At 38.7% G+C, this 21,623-nt stretch overlaps 1 protein-coding gene across 1 annotated transcript; it reads left to right on the top strand.

Moving 5' to 3' along the window:
- Positions 1 to 11,432: 11,432 nt before the first annotated feature.
- Positions 11,433 to 17,147, top strand: valopa (vertebrate ancient long opsin a). Its single transcript, XM_049008245.1, has 5 exons — positions 11,433 to 11,790; positions 12,703 to 12,913; positions 13,761 to 13,878; positions 14,206 to 14,445; positions 16,796 to 17,147. The coding sequence occupies exons 1-5, from the start codon at positions 11,433 to 11,435 to the stop codon at positions 17,027 to 17,029; spliced, it is 1,161 nt and encodes a 386-aa protein (XP_048864202.1). The 3' UTR covers positions 17,030 to 17,147.
- Positions 17,148 to 21,623: the final 4,476 nt, after the last annotated feature.

The raw sequence follows: 21,623 nt of genomic DNA on the forward strand, positions 1-21,623 counted from the left end.
TGCAGTGAAGATGAACACGACCATGGAAAGATGCAAAAAAGAGACGCGTTCCAAAATAAATAGCAGGGAAAAAATGCATGTCAAGTTCCTGTGAGGGACTTCGCCAGTGTCAATACAGACAATTAAATATAATCCGCCATTTTGTGAAAATTTATGCATAACAAGCCCCTTAACATTCCATAACTGTTAAAGGTACAGGTTTGACATATGGTCTAAAGTCCTTTATTACGTCAGTAGCTGAATACTTTAATAGTTTAACACTGTTGACAGAGATCAGCAGTGCAGGTGTGACTCAAATCCACAGTTGACTCAGATCCTGTAGTAACAGTGTCAGAAGACACACATCAGGGCCAGCAAATGTTATGTGATTACAGGGCTATAGAAAAAAAGGTGTAAAGATTTGTCTGGACACTGGGCGTTTGGTACTATATGAATGTTTACAGTACTTATGCCCATAATTTGACAATTAGCAGTGCACCTAAAACATTAATGAGATGCGTATTGTACCACCCAAAAGTTAGTAATCTGTATACTAACAGATTACTGTAAATGTTTACCTCGCTTAATATCTCCTCTTTGAGGCTGCTGAGTTGTCCCTTTCTTTACCGGCACTTCTTTGCTTATCACATCCATGGTATTCATGCCAAACAGTAGCATGAGGCGACCTCTGCTAACCAAATTTAAGAATCAGAAGAATACACCCATCTGATTGGTTGGTCCCACCTTCTCTACAATCTGATTGGTTATCTCTCTATACCAATCATTTCTCGTTCTGCCCTCGAAACATTTTTGTATAATTCTGATGAGCGATCAGACATCTTAGGAAACTTTGGCTGAACTTTACTGTACACTGTGTGAAATTTAATGCAGACCTACTATAGTTATTAAGCATAAATTAGAAACGCTCAGTTTATCCAGAAAAATATATTTTTTGCAATAAATAAATAAAACCACATACTTCATGGGTATTACTCATCCTTACAGATATTCACACAAAATAAACTGAATGACTTTGTTTAAACTACAGGAAATTGAATATTTACATAGTTAATAGAACTCTATTGGTAGACACAAAGAATAAGCAGGCATTCGGAGCTATTTACAGAAAATATCTTTGTAGATCTTTTCTCATATTTGTACAGCTGCATATTTATAGAATTAGTCTGTCTATATTCAGCATTTATTCATTTCCATGAATAATTTTGACAAACTTTTATAAAAAATTAATGACTGCAGCTAAAATGTCATTTGACAAAGAAAATTCCAATATATTAGTTTTTTTCCTGAAGTGACATTTTTAATTGAGCTGTATATTTGTGCCCCATAGCAACATAAAATTTGAGCTGGGCTTTCAGAAAGGTTAGAACAATATGAATGCAAGATTCACTGTTTGCAAAGGGAAAAGGTTTGTTGTGTTCTGTCCAATAGTTTGATTTCCGTTCCGTCTTTCACCCACAGAATAATAGAGAGGTAAGGCAAGCAGCATCTGCTGTTCTTCATGAAAAGAGCAAATGATTATCTTCCGCTCAGAAGGTGGTCTGGATGTCTAAAGTTATAGATTAGCAAAACATATGAATATATTTGTTTCTGTAGCAGAGGGGAATCGTGGCATTTTTATACTGGGGAGAAGTGTGAATATAAATCAACCTGAGAATAATGTGTCATCGGTACAAGACATCAGGCGTCTGTCCCTCTTTGCCCCCGCGATTGCAGTTTTACGGTGGTAACATGCAAGGTGTGTAAGGAAATCTGTCACTCGCATTTCTTGCATCTGTGTTGACACATAAGAAGGCACCGTTGTACTTCTATAGGTCAATGCACTGCTGTCCTCTCTAAGATAAACTCAGCGAGAGTTAATTGAAACAGCCATAATGCACATCAAAGAAATCAAATGCCAGTAAGGCTACAACAGGCTTAAACAATAAATAATCAAAATGGGAGAATATGCATTAGCTACACAAATGGATAATCATAGTAACTAAATTGTTCAGTTATATTCATTTAAAAAAAAAGAATATAGCTAATAAACAGACAGCAATCAGGAGGCATGGACCAGGCATGTAACATATCGAATATTTACTGTGTTCATAGAAAGTCCTGGAATGCTCACTTACTATAATCCTGTAAAAATGTTCGTAATTCATTGGTCTCATAACAGGAGTCCATTGACAAGCATTTAACATATCTGCACATATCTTACAGCCAGACATTTTATTTTTATAAAGCACAAATTTTTTGACTGACCTATCAGTTCTGTTCTTGCCATTTTGCTATTAATTGCAATTGTAATCACTGGCTTCCAAATGGATACTAAACACAAATGTCTGGTGTATTCTGTTATTGCGAAGGTGATACTAATTAGAAAGCACCCAGCGAGATTGCTTGTCAATGAACCTTTTAACTCAGAACTGCTCTTTTAGAATTATAATTTGGGTTTCAGTTTATTACTACTTGAAATTAATGTTTTACTTAGAATAGCAAATATACTTGCGCCCATCTGTGTCGGTCGTAAAATGAGTTAGATGCATTGTTGGCGCATTGCTATTTTTTAGCCTAGTTCATGCTTCACTCTTCCGTGTGTACTGATGATGGTTGTATGCGAAGCAGCGGAAAGCGATTGCTCTATTAACCAACAAAACCCTGGTCTGAGGCCCTATTTAACACTTAGCTCACAGTACCCCAGTTTAAATGCACATGCATTTACATGTATGTAACAGTTTTATTACCTTGTGAATAGTCTGGTTTGCAGTCTACCCCAACAATTTTGATGTAGCTAATTTTAGATTTATAATGGAATAATATAGGTTTGATGTAAGATTTTTTTACACCAGATGTGTGACATTTGGCAACCCTAGGAATGGGAGATGACAGTCTAATTTGCCTATAGTTGCTATAGGTGGTGATCTATAGCATGTTGGATCCCAAATATACCTATGACTAATCACAAGACATAATGGATCATGTGCCTGGCTCACTAGCAGAAGTGTGTTGGCCACGCCCTAAAAGACCTTACGCTCTGCGCTTCAGGCCGTGCTCTTTAAATTGTTAACATAGCGCCCATAGTCTTTAAAGTACTCGATGCCATTTTAGCAACTTTTCGATATTCAAGTAAACGTAAGCAGGGTTGCCAGCACTCACGCATTTGGCATGAGACTCACACTTTCAGATTCTCACACTCACACAAGAAATCTTAGGGCAAATCTATATTATTCAATTAAAAACCTAAAATTAGCTACATCAAAAGTGCTGGCAACCCTGATGTGGATTAGCGGGCAGACTTACATGACCATTTTAGGGATTGGGGTTCAAATTCTCCTCCCACTGTGTGCGTATATGTGTGTCTTTGTGTATGTCTGTAATTTACATGTTCTCCTTGGGTTGTGCATGTGTTCTCCCAGCACCAATGTTACTGCAGTAACAGATATTCATATAGCAATATACATGTCATTTTCTCTTCAGCAATAATATCCGATTACCTGGTGATTTTCCGCAGAATCTTTCAAACACTCTTTTGATGGATCTGTCTTTATCTGACCCAGAAAACATCTATTACTCTGTTGAGCTCACTGTGATTGTTTGTTTATGTTAATTTTTCTCAGTAATTTCAGATACTACAGTAATATTATTGGGAGTAACAGTTTTATGCAAAATTTTAAGCAAATTGTAAAACACATTATAGTCTTAAAAATAAGTAATTTTATTTTTAGATTTCAACAGATTTTGACATTCAACAGAAAATATAACAGAAAGCAGGAAATGTATTGTAATAAACATGCATATCATTTAATGGCTAGTACAGCAATTATTACCACACATACAGTATCAGCAATGCATTTGTACTCTGCACAGTTCTTCAGAAAAAAGAAATGAATGAACAAAAACATAAATGGATACAAAGAGGTCACTATGGCACGTAATTCCCCTGTACCTCAAATTTGCATAACAAAAAAGTAAGATGTTTCTGCTGTTCCTTATACCTCCATTAGATGCACTTGGAATAGTGTGCAGAAGCAGGAGGGTCCTGACCTACTTGAATATCTGTGTGTTTTATCGCAAATATCATGTCACTTATATAATGTCACCAATAGACTGATATTAAAGGCAGCAGAGCATGTACACTAATTAGGGCTCTTGGGCAGTGATGCTCAAGATTCATGTAGAAATAAACATGGTGATTTTAGTGGCTCTCCCGTAAACTGAAAAAAGAAAAAAAACTTTAGCGTACTTAAGTGTGTGTCTGTGTGTGTGTGTGTGTGTGTGTGCGTGTGTGTGTGTGTGGGGGGCTGTTCCTCATTCTCCAAAGTTTGTTTACAGTAAATGTCCTTTCCCATAGTCCGCCTCACTACTGTGTTAGCCACACTGCCGTGGTAAATAGGTCATTGCTACACACTCACAATGCATCAAACCTTCCATCTTTCAGACTTCATATTGTGTTTGATACTGTAGATTCCTCTTGGAGAAATAATGTAGGCTTTTCTTTTGGTAATTGCATGTCCAAAGAGAACAAACATTTTTTACATTGCCTTTTCACAGGAGCTGAAGTGAAACTTCATCGAAAACACTTTGTATTGATTATAGGAGTTTTGGTGACCTCGACCGACCTGTACCGCACCCATCTTCTATATTTGTTCCATGGAACTTGCAAGTATCAAGTACTTCACTATATTTTACTTCAGTTAATTGTGTGCAGGTTATGTTCTCATCTCTAAATTCAAAATTGGCTAATTTTAAAATTATGATCCCGATATATAACCTTGTAATATGTCAGACTCATCTCTGTGATAAGCATGAAAGTTGAACACCTCCTTAAGATAATTCTAAATACCACATTTGAATCTCAATTCCTAGTAGCCAGCATTTGACAAATAATTGTCATGCTTCTCACAACATACTGGCATTGTTGGCTGCTTTGTCTCACCATCTCATTTTTTTATGCAGTTTAGTGTTGGGGAGGTTATCTGATGACATGTAATACTTTGCCTGGTTACTGTTTCGCAGTAGAAGTGCATTGAATAAAGCAGAATCGATGTTGTTTTCAAGTTTAGTCAAGTTACCATTTCATATTAGAAATTTCTCTGGATATATTGATACTTAGAGATGGTGCAGTGGTGCAATTGGTTGCAGTACTGCTTCACACCTCTGGGGGCAGGGTTCAAGTCTCTGTGCAGAGTTTGCATGTTCTCCGCAGGTTGTTCAGGAGATTTCTCTAACTATGCCCCCATAGTCCAGAACATGCTAAGGTGAACTGGACTTGCCAAATTCCTGCCAAGTGTGAATGGTGTGTGTACTGTGATGGGTTGGCGCCCCATCCTGGGTTATTCCTTGCCTTACACCTGTAACTTCCACGATATGCCCTAGGACCCTGCACAGGACCAATGGATATAGAAAATGGGTGGATGCATATTGATACCTTTCAGAACGAACGTTTTTGCAACAATTACAAAGATTACAAAGCTAAATGTTACAATATAAATATAGAAATACAAGTAATTGTCTTATGTGTGAAGCACATTTTAGAAAACATTTGACACCACAGAAGCATGTAGTTATTTGCTATTTAAACATTCATTGGCAATTATGCGCTGTTTTTCCCCTGCCCCCAGTGTATAGTGGTCTCTCATTGTATGATTATTTATAATACTGCCTCCCCAGAACACTGGAGTTACCTGTTCCTAATCAGTCACCACATGCATATATCCTCTTCTTCCCTTAGAACTTTTTGCAAGGTATTGTGTCTTTGTTGCCATTATACTTCCTGTCTTTCATTGCTTGATTGCCTGTTCACAAACTGTGTGTTGATTCTGATTTAAGACTTCATTTAGAACCATTTTGGATTATGCTAGATTTCGGCGATGACTGTAGATGTATCATTAATGGTGCTTTGATCTGCCCTTGGATCCAGGCTCCTCATCATTGTACTGAAACACCACTCATTATTATTGGCAGTGCCTTTCTAGGAAAATAAAATGTGGCAGCCAGAGGTGATTCTCCGAATTTTTAAGTAGAGGTGGCCACAGTGTGTTGTCAATGTGCACGCTGTCAGGATCAGCCCCTGTCCTGCCCCCTTCAGTTGGTCAGGTTTCCTATTTAGCCAGCTGGGGTCGCTGGTCATCCCATTCTGTGTTTTCCCCGAGCTTTAAGTGCTTCATAGCCCATACTTCATAGTGTATGTTCTGCTTCCTGGACCGCCATATGGATCAATGGGCTCAGTGGGTGGCTCTTAAACACACCAACCTTAATTGTAGTGGGTTTGAGGCTTTCTAGAAGCAAGCTGTTATTTAATATATGTCATTTTGTGTTTTCTTGGTTTATCATGAGTTAGTGTATTTTTGCTTCTTGTTCCCTGTCTGTAGTATGTTCAGTTTCAGATTACAGAAGTTATCTTAAGGTCACGTTGAGCTGTTAAAGAATTCTAACTATTTCACCTATTCTGAAGTTTCAGCTTTTGTCAACTTTGACGTTTTCCTGCGATACATAGGTATGCCTTTTGGAGTGAGAAATGCACCGGATGCCTTCCAAAGGTTTATGAATCATGCATTCTCCAGTGAGTGATTGTGAAGCTAATTTATACAATGTTTTACTCTCCTGACTGGGAAGAACATTTATCAGCCTTGGTAATGGTATTTGATCAGATAGATGAAGCACCATTATCCTTGAATTTAAGCATGTGCCTTCCGGAGGGCTGCTGCCACTTAGGAAAACAGGTTATCCAAGGTCTAGGACGTCAAAAGTGACCAGTATTACTGGGGTGCAGGACAGATTTTGGAAGGGGGGGGCGGAGGGCAAGCAATGAGCAAATGTCTCTACTTTTAAGGTTATCCCAGCTATACTTGATGAGGCATTTGGCGTGGTTTGGGATAATGGTTTAATACACTCAACATTTGGATTAACGCTGGTTGACATAGATACAATGATGCTTTGTTGTCTGGTATGGAGTTGCCAATCATCCACAAACTGACTATTGGACAACAGTCTACATAACAGATAGCCTTCTGTACAAGGTATTGCAAGTTTAAATTTACTGAGCCATAGTATTCTGTAATGTTACACATTATGTGAGGACACATTTATAGATTTATTGCTTTATTCTAACAGACATAATTTCACATTAGGTCAAACTTGAAGTCTTTAGCTTTGCGGCAGTAACAAATTGGCCTATTTTAAATATAGGAAAAATTCTATTGCCAATAGCATTCGACATAGACTTGGTATAGACCATATAGAGCGCTTGCTCTTTGAAAGATCGCTGAATAGTATTCTAAATAAAATGAAAGTGACATCAGTGTTAGAGTATTTATCCCTCGTTAAATCGGTAGACCATCATGGGAGTGAAGATTTTTAAAGCTTTGTGTAGGCACTTCTGCCAACAAACGGAGTGAAAAGAAGACATTGGGAACGTGTGTGTACAGGCGTAGAGATGCATGTGTGTGAAAGTGGACCTGCAACAGCCACATGCTGTAAATAGTTTGTGATGGTCAACATTTTGAGTTCAAACATTTAGATATACAACCCTGTTTAGGGATGCAACTTATTATTATTATTATTTTTTTATCTCAAATGAGGGGGGGAAGGATCAGGGTCCATATATAATTGGGGCTCCCCCTACTGTCTGCACCCCTGGCTATTACTGTATTCCCAGTGACTACTACTAAAAGCACGTGTGGAAGGAAAACTGGACATTGGTAGGCCCAAGAGGGGAGGCATGTTGGGTCTGTTATGTCTTAGGCCTTAGGCAAGAAGAGATTGTTTTCAATACTGTGTGACCTCGCTTCGCAATAGCTGCCTGCGGTTAGTTCCGCAGACCCTGAAGAAAGCTCGGACCTTGGAGAGACAGACAGTGGAGCCGGGGGGGAAACTGTCTGCCGGAAGGGACATGAGCTGCCCCAACTGGTGCACAAAGAGTTATAGTTATAAAATAGTTGCAGTAGGCAATACATAATATGTTACGCGGTAGTGCAAATTTATAAGTAATCATGTTAATCATACTAATCATATGTTAACCATGTATTTGCAGTGCTTCAATGACAATACGTCAATGTGTTAATCATTAATCAATGGAACACCCAAACATTAACAGTGATTCAGTGTCATATAATCAATATCTATATACATATCTCAAGTAGAGTCTAGCAGTCCAGACAGATACTGGTAAATTGAGCAAAATGAGTGGATTCTACCTACCAAGGTGAACTAATAGAGCAGGAGAATTGTGTTTGTTATATGTTTGAGCTCGGTTTGTTGGTGTTTTGTGACCAATCAGGATTTAGAAGTCCTTATTGTGGAATTGGGAGTTATGGTTTATGAACTGGTTGCTCTGTGTGCTGTGGGTGACCTGGTACCGAGTGCCAGAGTGTGACGGAGCACTTTGCTGGATTGCTTGAATAAAAGAGATTACTTTACTCGCCAACTGAGAGGTCCAAAGTCTTACTCTAAGCGGCTCAACTAGAATTATCAGAGAGGTTGATTTATAATTTTTCTACCACACAAACTATGGTAATACCTTGTATAACAGGTTACTGTCAAAATTTTCCACACTGATCAACATATTTGCTCAGGATTCAGACTTCTGAGTGGACACCTGAATGTCAGTTTGTGTTTGATTCTGTGAAGTTCTGTGTGTTCCTCTCTGGTACTTATTACCTTAATTTTAAGTTACCATTCAAGTTAGAGATGGATGCTAGTCTTATAGTTCTTATAGGCTATTTTAATCTTGGTGGATAAGGCTGGGACTGTTCATCCTGTTTACTCATTTTCTAAGAAGTTTTATAAGGATCAACAAAAGGATCAATGAGGTTGATACTGAATCAAGCTCCTTGCCAGTGACAGCATATACCGACCGCGATCTTTCATTGTTCCAGGATTACATGCCACCAACCAATGAATGATGCCCTGTGCCCTGTTCTCTATATCGTGACCTAGAAATATGGCACAAGAAAAGCACTCAGTGTCACAGTGGATGCCTTGTACATTCCTATGGATCGTGGGAGGAAATCAGGGAACTTGGAGAGACCATGTGCAAGACAGGGGCAAGACATTCAAAACCTACGTACACAGAAGCAGGTGCTGTTTGGTAAGTGGCCATAATATTTCTGCTGTACGTGAAAAGTGTGAATTATACATTTAAAAATGACATCCTTTTACTGATAAAATCAGCCTGTCTTACATTACAAAATTCAGAAGGAATAACGATTTACAATTAGTTAAGGCCATTAGTTAATGCCCTTGAAATGTTATTCAAACCCTAAGCTGGCACGAGAAGGCCGCTAAACTGCGAGTCCCGTTATTCCCGTAAAATCTGCAAGCTCACTGTTACACGAACATGGGACAGAACTTCACCCCCTGCATAGACTGCATGTGTAAACGCTTCAGGGGAATAGGCTGTACAGACCGATGAAGTCCGGTCTATAAGTGCATCTTAATGGTGCAAGATGAGATGTAATGGGGAAATACGGATTTTAAAATGACCAATGGTGTGAAATGAGAGGTGTTTAATTCTTATCTTTGTACTAATAACTGACAACATTGGTTTCACTGGTTATCTTCATTTACTGTACGTCAGTACCGCAGTAGATACGCTTCTCATCCATTTAAGCCATTTAAGCCTCTATGACTGGATTTGTTTGTTGCATTTTGGGGATGAAGATAATTGTGTGAAAAATCAATAATCAGAAGCAACGGTATAATGCAACTATCGCATAGAAGGGACTATTGCTGAGAAAGCTTCAGTGTCTTCAGTATTGACTGTCTGTGTCCAAAACATTTTTTCATGGTGTTTTCCGTAGAAATATTAAGGTATGTATTTGGAAATTTTTAAATCAAATGTCCAACCACATACATTACGCATTATGTTACATTAAATATTATAATTTATATTTGCATTTTATCTCACATTTGTGTACAATATAGTAAAACTAAGCAATAGCAGTGCTTTAAAATGAGCTACTTTGTGACATCGACAATTTTAAACTTTAAAAGGTTAGACCACACACCTGTAAACAAGCCACAGACAGCCACAGGCCAAGCAGAGGCAATGAATCTTCATTTTTGTTGAACTCTACAAAGGTAAAATAAGCTAACTGGCACAAACTGTGATAGCAGTGGGACAGCATGAAGTTCTAGATTTACAAAAATGTCTATAGCTGCATAAATCATTGACAACGACTGAAAGAATAAACACAATATCGTACCCAGCTGGACTAACAGACCATGGCGAAAACATTTATTCCATTTATTACAACCACTATGCATAAAAAAATTAACAGTGAAAGTGAAACTGCTCAGTTTCAGTGTTGTGTAGTAAACAGCATTACACTTGTTCACAGGAGAAAGCTGGGATTTACATAGAATATTGGCTAAAATGAAATGTATACACATGCAAGTTGGTGTAATGAACTAGTAAATGTTTAGGACTAATACCTTGAGTGTCACCTCTGGGCATCTGTAATTTCGAGCTAAATACAACATTGTACAGTACATTATGTAGTACATGTGAAAATTCTGCATTAAACACCCCCACCACCAACAACACTTATTATAATCATGATGATAATAACAGCTTGTTAGATTATTCGTAACACTTAGTATTAAGCTATTACTTATGTATTAATTACAATGAATCATGACGCATCTTTTATCCCAAGTAGTTACTACATTTGATGGTATATTTGTTAATTTTGTAAATCCTTGTCATCTACTGAAGGAACTACCAAGGAACTGCGGAATGACGAAGAAATGAATTACACGAGTGACATACTGATGCCATGTTTGTTCAATAATGAATCATGACGCATCTTTTATTTCAGGTAGCTGCTATATTTGTTCATGGCTTGTACTTAAACCGAGTTACTACTAAGTGTTTATGCCCCCCAATTAAAGTGTCCCCAGATGTTTTAGATATTCTCATAAATAATAAGAATACATAGAATCCCTGGTGTTCATTGGTCCTACATGGCAAATAGATGCGGAATACCTTGAGTTATTGCGCAATGATCGGTGACTGGCTATATAAAGCACCTCTCATATAAAGCAATCTTTATAGGTCGATAATAGCGGCTGGCTCATGCTTATACTAATATTCAATACAGGATTTGTTCACGGTTTCTCCGTCACCCATGAGATAATTCTTAAACGCTTTAACCCTAACAGGAAAAAATACAGCTTTAGTGTATATCCTCATTGGTTTATGCACAATTCAATGGATATGCTTAATTTAACTTTTTTCTAAGTTACCACGCCAATTAATTATTATTAAATATTCCAAGTAAATGAATTTCCTGCGCGATCTGAAAATCGGAAAGTGTATCTGAGCAATAACATTTGCTGAAGAGTAATTTTACTATTGATTCGATACAGCAATTACTAGTAATAACTTCGGCTATTAAGTATAAGGGAATTTTTTACTTTTTTGTCGAAATCCCAGCACTTCTCTAACAATGGATACGTTTGGCATTGCGGTGAACGGTGTTTCGCACACGGAGGAGAGAGTAACGCCGCATGATCCCTTTGCTGGTCCGCTTACATCCGTCGCTCCTTGGAACTTCAAATTATTGGCAGCGCTGATGTTTATTGTCACCTCGTTATCTTTGTCTGAAAATTTCACTGTAATACTGGTTACCTTTAAGTTCAAACAATTAAGGCAGCCTCTGAATTACATCATTGTTAATCTCTCTGTCGCGGATTTTCTCGTATCACTTATCGGTGGGACCTTAAGTTTTCTTACCAACGCGAATGGCTATTTCTTCTTGGGAAAGTCTGCTTGCGTTGTCGAAGGATTCGCGGTCACGTTTTTCGGTAAGAAACGTTTAATTGTTTTGCATTTGATATCAGTTGGACTAGGTCGGCTTTTAGTTTGCAGATTTACGCGATTTTGCTTGGTGTAATATGAGCATTACGTGCTTTTATACCTCTCTGGTGAACTTTTGTGGAACATAAGTGTCATCTCCATAAATAAAAATTTTCAGGCGAAAATGTGCTTTATACAATTAAGAGGTAATTATTACATTAATATAGTTGACAAAGTATACAGGACAATAAGAATACAAGCTGAAATAAAAACTAGTGGGACACCATGAAGTTCTAGATCAACATAACTCAAAACACGTCGCCTATTTGTATAAAATGTATTACGCTGTGAAGTTATCGGCTATGCAGTTATGGCAATTGTTAACTGAATTAATTAATTAAAAACGTATTTAAAGTATTTATTTATTAACTCAACTTTTGCTCAACTTTTGCAAAGCCCTTGTGCTAATTGGTAATTGTTTATCATGTCAAATGTCAGAAAATATCTTTGCCCATTATAATGACTTTATGGCAAAAAAAAATTAATGGCAACTTATTTATTGAATATTGAAGTGTATAGCTTATATAATTTATAACTAAAGCTCCGTTGACCCAACTTGAGTAGAAACTAAACCGTATTGGGAGAGAACAATACAGTTATTTCTGTGTATTTGCCACATTAAATATGCGGGGAAATAACATAATTAGATTTTCAATGTAGGATGGATGCTCTGGTTTGTGCACAAAATACCATTATGGTGACTATCCCATTGTTAAATTTTGTATGTTGCACAAGTCAGCAAGAATGATTATGATCTTATCTAGTAACGGTAAGTAAAGGTAATAAAGTAAGACAGCGGCACAATCCTATGTAATGATGTCTTCTCTCTATGCTGTCTGATACATTCTCTCCCTCAATAGGAATAGTGGCTTTGTGGTCCCTGGCTGTACTGGCCTTTGAACGGTTCTTTGTAATCTGCCGTCCACTGGGGAATGTTCGCCTGAGACGGAGACACGCTGCACTGGGTCTCTTATTTGTCTGGATGTTCTCCTTCATCTGGACCATTCCCCCTGTACTTGGCTGGAGCAGCTACACTGTTAGCAAAATTGGTACCACCTGTGAACCCAACTGGTGAGACTTAGAACATCTTACAGACCCTATTAATGGTGAACCTGTTAGTCTTATGTTAATTATTCCAAGCTTTCCCTGCCGCCGCTACCTCAATTTACTCGAATGAAACGATATGATAAGCAGTGATATACACAGCTACGATATATCTAGCCTTCTAATGTCAATTTTAGCAAATTCCTATTCTATACATACATTGACTAAATAATATGTTCATTTCAAAGATATGTGTAGCACCATTACCACTATTATTGGCTATTGGTGTGTCTTCACTTTTTAAAGAGCAATATTCTGTTAGACATACTAATGATACATCAGAGGCTGAAATGCACTCTCCTGTAGCACAGGAAGAACGTGCCCATCCAATGTGATTGCATGTATGTGCCCTGTGACAGACTGGCATGTCATCCAGTGTTTGCATTGCCTGGTCGCCGGTGTTCCCTGGTATAGGAGCCACACGTCCCCTTGGCCCTGACCAGGATAAGTGCTTGGAAGATGGATGGATAAATGAACACTTTCCATTCAAATTTATGTTCTAAGGAGATTTTCCCCATGATTCATTATTATATCAGTCTGACGGAGCCATCACCTTGATTACATATGCTGAACTGGGAGGGAGAAGATTCATTTAATATAAAGATACACTTTAGGTCCATAAAGACACAGACTCATTCCTGCATTCATCAATATACTTTTAGGAAAAAAATGAACTCTTTCACATTTTAATGTATGTCTGCCTTAGTTACATTTTGGTAGGCAGGTGCTTTGTTTAAAGATGAAAAACTGAAAAAGATGAAAAGTCAGATGCTGTAAGAAATATTTCGTTCCTCTCATTGCTTTATTCTTCTAGGTATTCTGGAGATTATTCAGATCACACCTACATTATCGCTTTCTTCACAACATGCTTCATCATGCCTCTTGGCGTGATCTTTGTCTCCTACGGGAAGCTAATGAGAAAACTGAGGAAGGTAAGTTCTAAATAAAGACATGTTAAGTTCTCGAGCTTCGTTGTCACACATACAATGAAAACTAGAACAGTAAATTAAAATCAAAAAACAAGACGTTGTATAAAATGGTCATGCAAAATCTCAACAATGATTTACATGTAGTATTGGAGCAGTAAACCATAAGATTGGCAGTGTATGTTAAGGTGGCAAAGAAAGCAGGCTCACCTAGTCTATGATAAGTTGTGGATTAAATTGTGATGTTAGAAGCCTCATTTGACATCCACATGGCATAACCTGTCAGGTCTGATTGGCACCATTTCTGCAGATAACTCATGTCTCATTTTAAAGGTGTCTAATGCTCACGGCAGACTGGGGAATGCAAGGAAGCCAGATCGACAAGTGACACGCATGGTCGTGGTGATGATCGTAGCCTTCATGGTTGGCTGGACACCTTATGCCGCCTTCTCGATCGTGGTTACGGCCTGTCCCACCCTCCATCTCGACCCCCGTCTTGCTGCAGTCCCTGCATTCTTTGCCAAAACAGCCGCCGTCTACAACCCAGTCATCTACATCTTCATGAACAAACAGGTGACCTCCTTTCCTTTGTCATGTCATTCCTCAGGGTTTTATCCTGCTTCGTGAACATTGGGTGCTTACATACCCCAGCATCGTCACCCAGTTTTTATACAAGGACACACTTTTTAGTGAGTGTTCATCGAATTAGAGTCAGCCATTTATACAGCTGTGTTTCACTGGAAAATGTATGTCTTGCTAAATGCGTAGGCTACAAATACATTATCCCGTCAGGACATGAACACCTTAAATACTCTTAGGACAACATTGATAAAGTTAGTTTTAAAAATAATAAGAATCCTTTACAGAATGTAACTGATGAAAGGTACATGACCTTGGTAGGATGTGTGGTATATATGTGTATTTTTATATAATTAAATTCTCTAAGAATTAATGTTTCAAAATCTGCCTGCTCTGAGCCAGCATTGTTTTTTTTTCTGAAAAAAATAGTACTTTTACTCTGACATCCAAACAGTGTCTTTCTGGACATCCAGCCCCTTTCTATACATTTGTCTTTATTTCAGAAGTAAATGTCTTACATGCTTTGCAATTACCCAGAGCCCATAATGGAACACAAATTTATTCTCCAAGGTTGTAGTAAAATCCATCAATATTAAACCACCACGTGAAACAGAGGTCTGCTGAGTTACACTGACTGATGAAAATACAGCTCCTAAGAACTTAAAATTATAATGATTTTAAATTGCTGAATGAAAATTAATCTTCTGGATTAAAGATTTAATGATCACTGACTTTTGCAACTGTAGTGTAAGAACAAGCTATTAAACTACATCAATATTTCTCTTAATACACATACTAGTTATTGTATGAATAAAAATTAGATTAATATAAGTGAACAATAAAATAATATTTTAAATAGAGTTAATTCACATTGTACACATTGAATTATCTATTTGATCTATTTATTAATGCAAGTTAAGTACATGGAACACTTTTTAATTTTGTATCATGGCATGAAAGGTACGATTTCTGGAAGGATGGTTCTGACTACAGAATGACAGGACAAGGGGCAATAGTATGACATTTTGGAACTTGTCATTCCTTGAAAGTCATAACCAGGTGCACAATGCTGAACATTTATATCCCAGTGCAGAGAAACAATGGCTTAATGTATCTGTATTTGAGAATAAGGAAAGCAGGTGAACATAATTTCATTAATAATTTTATACTTGAGAAAATGTGTTTTGTTTCATTCATGTTTTAAAGATCAACATTGTTTCCATCTTCTGTTCATGATAGACCAAATTTTAATGACAGAGGAAGGTAATATGGTAAATTATCAAAGTGTGGACATTTAATTTGAATACGCATCTTAAATGGTTGATGCACAAACTGGACAATCTTCTAACACTTGCAGTGAGAGGAGTAAGAAACATGAAAGCAATGCTCATTTTTCTCCCTCTTCTGGTTATAAATTGTCTCTCAATATTCTCTAATATTCTGCTAGCAAGACAACAACTATTACCTTGTCTTTGAACTTCCAGGCTTTCAAAACTTCTATCTGCTATAGTATGAACTTTTAGGTTCAGTTTTCAGTGGAAATGATAAAAATCAATGATTATTGCTCATACTGCAAGTAGTCTATCTTCAGCTGTAAATGACGTTTGAGTGCAAGCAGGATTCAACTGCATTTAGAGAAATGGACTTCAACAATTCCAAGTCATTTTTCCTGACTAATGAGCAAAGCAAGAGTCTTAAAAAAATTGCAATCTTATGCTGTTCACGTACCAGAAGAAGGGGTGTAGCTGTTTATACAGTACATTACTCTGTAAAAGTCATAGGCTCCCAAAGAAAATTGTGTGTAAATTATGTTGGTGCAAAAACCATACAAGATCTGAAATTACTGTACTCGGTGGCCACTTTATTAGGCACAACCCAGTTTTTGTGTTTTTAGCTGTAGAATATCCTTGACTGGATATTTTTCTTTCTTTTAATTCCCAGGAGGGTTGTTGTTAAAATATTTAGCCAGTCCTATTGACCCTGTGTTTACTGCTGTATGCATTCATTTGCGGCTACACAAATCACTGTTTGTAGAAGCAGACTGACCGTATTAGCGAAGAGGCATGCTAAATAAAATGACCACTTCAGATGAGCTAAATTTTTTATTTTAACTGCATTCAGTTGTAGATTCAGTATGCTGGTAACGAGTAGAAATTCTTAAGTGAAATATTTTTGTTGAAGATTTGTATTTACTGTTTGCAGGAAACACCATAATCAATGCTAACAGTATCTTTTATCAATACTGCACTACAATGTTACTCTATGATTTATGGTTCTCAATGTTTGGTGCTTTCAATACAGTTATTGTTGTTGACTAACCTGCACTGGTCCGTATCCTCCACAGTTCCGGACGTGTCTTATTCAGCTGTTTAAATGCAATGGAAACACCTTGGAGCCGAACCCTAACCAAACCATGGACAGAGGGGGCGGGACTGGTGAAAACAATACAGGAGAGATATCCGCCATCGCAGCCCGGATCCCCACGGCAGAGGATGCCACGCAGATGGGCAGCAAGTCCAGCGACTGTGGCTCTTTTGTTCAACTTCCCGTACCTGAGAACAAAGTCTGCCCAATGTAGTAACCATACAGGCCACCATGTTCACCAACCAGCTCTCTCATCTGTGTGGACAGCACCATGTCTTCTCCCAGTCAAAGGGTATCCAATTAAAAGTTTCAGAATTTCTGAACATTCCAGCTACAAAAGAGGAGAAGTAAGTGGGCAAAATAAAGTTAGTACCTTTAATTGCTGGTCAGACTAAAGGGAGCAAAAGGCAGTGCTCAGGATGGGGCATCAAACATCCAGAAACTTCTTGTGTAGCATATTAAAATGACTAATTCTGAAACCGCAGCTGTAATTAAATGACTATTTTACCTTAAGAAAAAAAAATGCACAGGGAGTTCTTGCTTAATCCCCAAATATAACTCTGCCCCAATGATGGTCATCTTGGACAATAATGAGAGATAGAAGACTTTGAGGTTTAACTGCAGCAATAGGAAATGGCATAAAGTTTTTTTTTTTCCGTCTCGCTCCTTTTCCTTTTGAAGAAACCATTAATTTTCACAGCATTGGAATGTTTTTGGTTCCTAGTCCAAACTGAATGGAGGAGTTAAATCCTGGACATTTTACATGAGTAAACTGTGTGCAGCGTGCAACATTAGCATACCAGTATGAATAGTAATTCTCTCCCTAGTAAGCTTTGTAGGATGAATTAAATATGTGGAGAAAATTAAACCTACACATCTTGGTTTGTAATATTCAAATAAATAACTCAACATTTAGGAAAAACACGCGGTAAGTAACATACGCATTGTATATTGAGGGTAACTTTGTGACCATCGCCATGCACATGTGCACAAACCCACACAAATAAAACATTGCAAGGAAGCTTACAGATTTATGTTTTTTGTTTTACTCAGGTTTCATAAGTAGAAGTAAAGCTTGCTGAACTGAATTTTAATGACTGAGGCTTCTGGGAAAATTGCGCTGAATGAACAATAAAGAGATAATTTTATAAAAAATGTGCAACAAAAAAGTGTGAGCATTTAGACATGAACACTGATTAGGCTTTAAAATAGTTCAGAAACATGCATTCTATAATAATGGGTAATATGTATAACAGGTTGGGTCTAACAGCAATTTAGGTGTTCCATGAAGGATAATTAAAAGGAAAGTCACAATTGAAGTACTCTAAATCAGTGTTTCTCAACCCAGCTGTCAGGAATCACCAGACAAAATGTGGACTGTCTGGCAGGGAGCTGGGAGGGAGCAAAAACGTGGACTGTCAGGCAGAGAGCTGTGAGGGAGCAAAAACATGGACTGTCTGGCAGGGAGCTGGGAGGGAAAAAAAACATGGACTGTCTGGCAGAGAGCTGGGAGGGAGCAAAAACGTGGACTGTCTGGCAGGGAGCTGGGAGGGAAAAAAAACATGGACTGTCTGGCAGAGAGCTGGGAGGGAGCAAAAACGTGGACTGTCGGGCAGAGAGCTGTGAGGGAGCAAAAACATGGACTATCTGGCAGGGAGCTGGGAGGGAGCAAAAACATGGACTGTCTGGGGGTCCCAGAGGATTGTGTTGGGAAGCACTGCTCTAAAAAGAAGAGGTTCCTGACATATATTTAAGCATATTAGATTCATTTAGTTAATTTTTTAAAGCAAAAGTACCTTTCTGTCACCTACTGGACAAATAAGAAAAACACAAAACATAACAAACCCATAACAAAATATCTTGAATTCATTTTCTGAAATGTTTGTGAGAAAATGGCATTAATTAATAATGCAATAATAAATAATTAACTCATGATGTATGAAAGTCTGGGGGCGGCATGGTGGTGCAGTGGTTAGCACTGTTGCCTCACACCTCTGGGACCCGGGTTCGAGTCTCCGCCTGGGTCACATGTGTGTGGAGTTTGCATGTTCTCCCCATGTCGTCGTGGGGTTTCCTCTGGGTACTCCAGTTTCCCCCCACAGTCCAAAAACATGCTGAGGCTAATTGGAGTTGCTAAATTGCCCATAGGTGTGCATGTGTGAGTGAATGGTGTGTGAATGTGCCCTGCGATGGGCTGGCCCCCCATCCTGGGTTGTTCCCTGCCTCGTGCCCATTGCTTCCGGGATAGGCTCCGGACCCCCCGCGACCCAGTAGGATAAGCGGTTTGGAAAATGGATGGATGTATGAAAGTCTGATTCACCAGAAGTTTCCAATAGGGCTTCCTGTATAACAGGTTGGGTCTAAGTATAACAGGTATAACAATAAGTATAACAGGTTGGCTCTACTGAGCAGTTCCGCAAAGTTCCTGAGAACTTAGACTACCTGACAGCTTCACTAGGGCGGTTCAGCCCACCCTTTCTAGGGATCTTAAGACGTCTGGGACTGAGCACCGATTCTCAGCATGGCTGTTAAAACACCTGAGTGCTTCAGGCCTGAGTACTTCAGCCTAGTGATGCCTCTGCCAGTCAGCTGGGGGTTTGAATCCCACCTCTGCTTCATCTGTCTGGAGTTTCTCCCTGTGTTGTGCAGACTGCCTCCAACAGTTGAAATACATGCAGTTAGGCTGAATAGTGTCACAAAAAATTGCCTGTAGTATGTGTCTAGTATGTGGCTTCTTGGGATTGGGTCTGTGGATGCCAGTTCATTGCAGGGCACACACTTGTATAATTTAAAGACTGCAATTCACTTAAATGCAATTGGTATAGTTTTTCTACCACAGGAACCAGAGTACCTGAAGGAAAGCCATGAGAACATACAAACTCCACCCAGGCAGAACGAGGAATCGAACCCCCCAGCCTAGGCAGTGTGAGAACAGTGACTGATTCTGATACCTGTCCTCACCAGCGTGTGACATACTGTGTGCTGCGACAGTTATTTTGTCCATACATTTTCCGAAACTATTCAGGGTTGCGGAGGGTCCACACCCTATCCCAGAGGTTACAGGTGCAGGGAACAGCCCGAGACAGGGCACACACAGAGGCAAAAATTGAGTGTTTGGTAGAGGCTCAAACCCTGGTCCCAGAGGTGTGAGGCAGCAGTGCTAACCACTGCACCATCCCTATCTTTGTGTCCGTTGTGTCACAGTAGCCTTTCTGTCACTCTGTACCAGATGGGACACCCTCTGTTGCCCCCATGCATTAATGTAACAGTCCGCCCTACAGTCTGTTGCCAGTTTGTGGTTTTTCCTTCCTCTGACCACTTTCAGTAGGTACTCACCACCACTAACCAGGAGCACCACGCAAACCATGTCGATGACGATTTGTCGCCTGTCCACATCACTCAGATCTGTATGCTTGCCCATTTGTCCTGCATCCATCTCATTGCCTAATATATCCCTGATATTGACTAGCACAGTTGTTCAGAAAACCGTCGTTCGCGTCATCTGTGGGTGATCATAATTGTTTGGCTCTTCGTGGTATATATTCGTGCATATGCCTTTAAGGGAGTACAATGTGTAACGTGGGAAAAGAAGCATGCCGATGAACATGTGCTTATGCAAATAGCAAATAATGGACCATTTCACTTACTGTACATGTCTGTATCTTGAATGGAGAGCAAGATGGGGCACGTGAAATCGTGCTACTGTCTTCTCCAACAGGTCCACTTATTAAATTGAAGTTTGGCCAGGGAATTACTCTTTATGCCTCTGGCACATGTAATGAATTCTTAAATATCTTATGAATCATAATTTATTGCACATGGTCAGGCACAGAATTCATCACTTCATCATGTTTAGGGCTTTACCTTCATTACCGCGGTCAGCTTCATCATCACACGGGCCAAGCCCAAGCTGGTTATGCTTCTTATTGCAGCCTTCAATAAAAAAATGTCAAATTGGGACACTTTAGTAAGTACTTTTCATCAAATATTAATAAATTAATCAGTTTGAGCCAGCCCTTGGCAAGTGGGCATATTATTCCATCACCAGAAGCCAAGTTTCTGAAGAGGAAATCGTCTACCAATTTGGAATCCTTTGATTAAAAGTCGGGCAAATATAACAGCAAACATTTGAGCATGGGGGATTAACAGCTTATGCATAATTACATTTTTATGCATGTTCTCAAATTTCAAAATTAGAGCAAGTCATTCACTATTTTTAAATACGCAAATCAGTTAGTTTTTGTCAATACCAAGTGAAACGACATGTTATAATTGTAAATGATAATCCATTATCACTTGAACTACTACCTCAGTGTAAATACAAGCATAGATATTCAGGTGACATAAACGTATTGTTGCACAGAAGTTTCTTATGTGTGTATATATTCAATAGCCACTGTATTTGGTACACCTAGCTAATACAGGTAGGACTGACTGTTTTAGGTAGATCTAGGTAGTACAGGTAGAACCCACTGTATTAGGTATACCTAGGTAATACAGGTAGGACCGACCATATTAAGTACACCTAGATGCCACAGGTAGGACCCACTGTATTAGGTATACCTAAATGGTACAGGTAGGACCCACTGTGTTAGGTACACCTAGGTAGTACAGGTAGGACCCATTGTATTAGGTATACCTAGGTAATACAGGTAGGACCCACCGTATTAAGTACACCTAGATGGTACAGGTAGGACCCACTGTGTTAGGTACACCTAGGTAGTACAGGTAGGACCCAGTTTTGCCTCCAGAGCCACTTCATTCTGTGCACTTCTTTATATTTTTACAAGCTTCAATTAGTTTAGCAA

Source organism: Brienomyrus brachyistius, chromosome 3 (assembly GCF_023856365.1).
Source record: "Brienomyrus brachyistius isolate T26 chromosome 3, BBRACH_0.4, whole genome shotgun sequence".
Lineage (NCBI taxonomy): Eukaryota > Metazoa > Chordata > Actinopteri > Osteoglossiformes > Mormyridae > Brienomyrus > Brienomyrus brachyistius.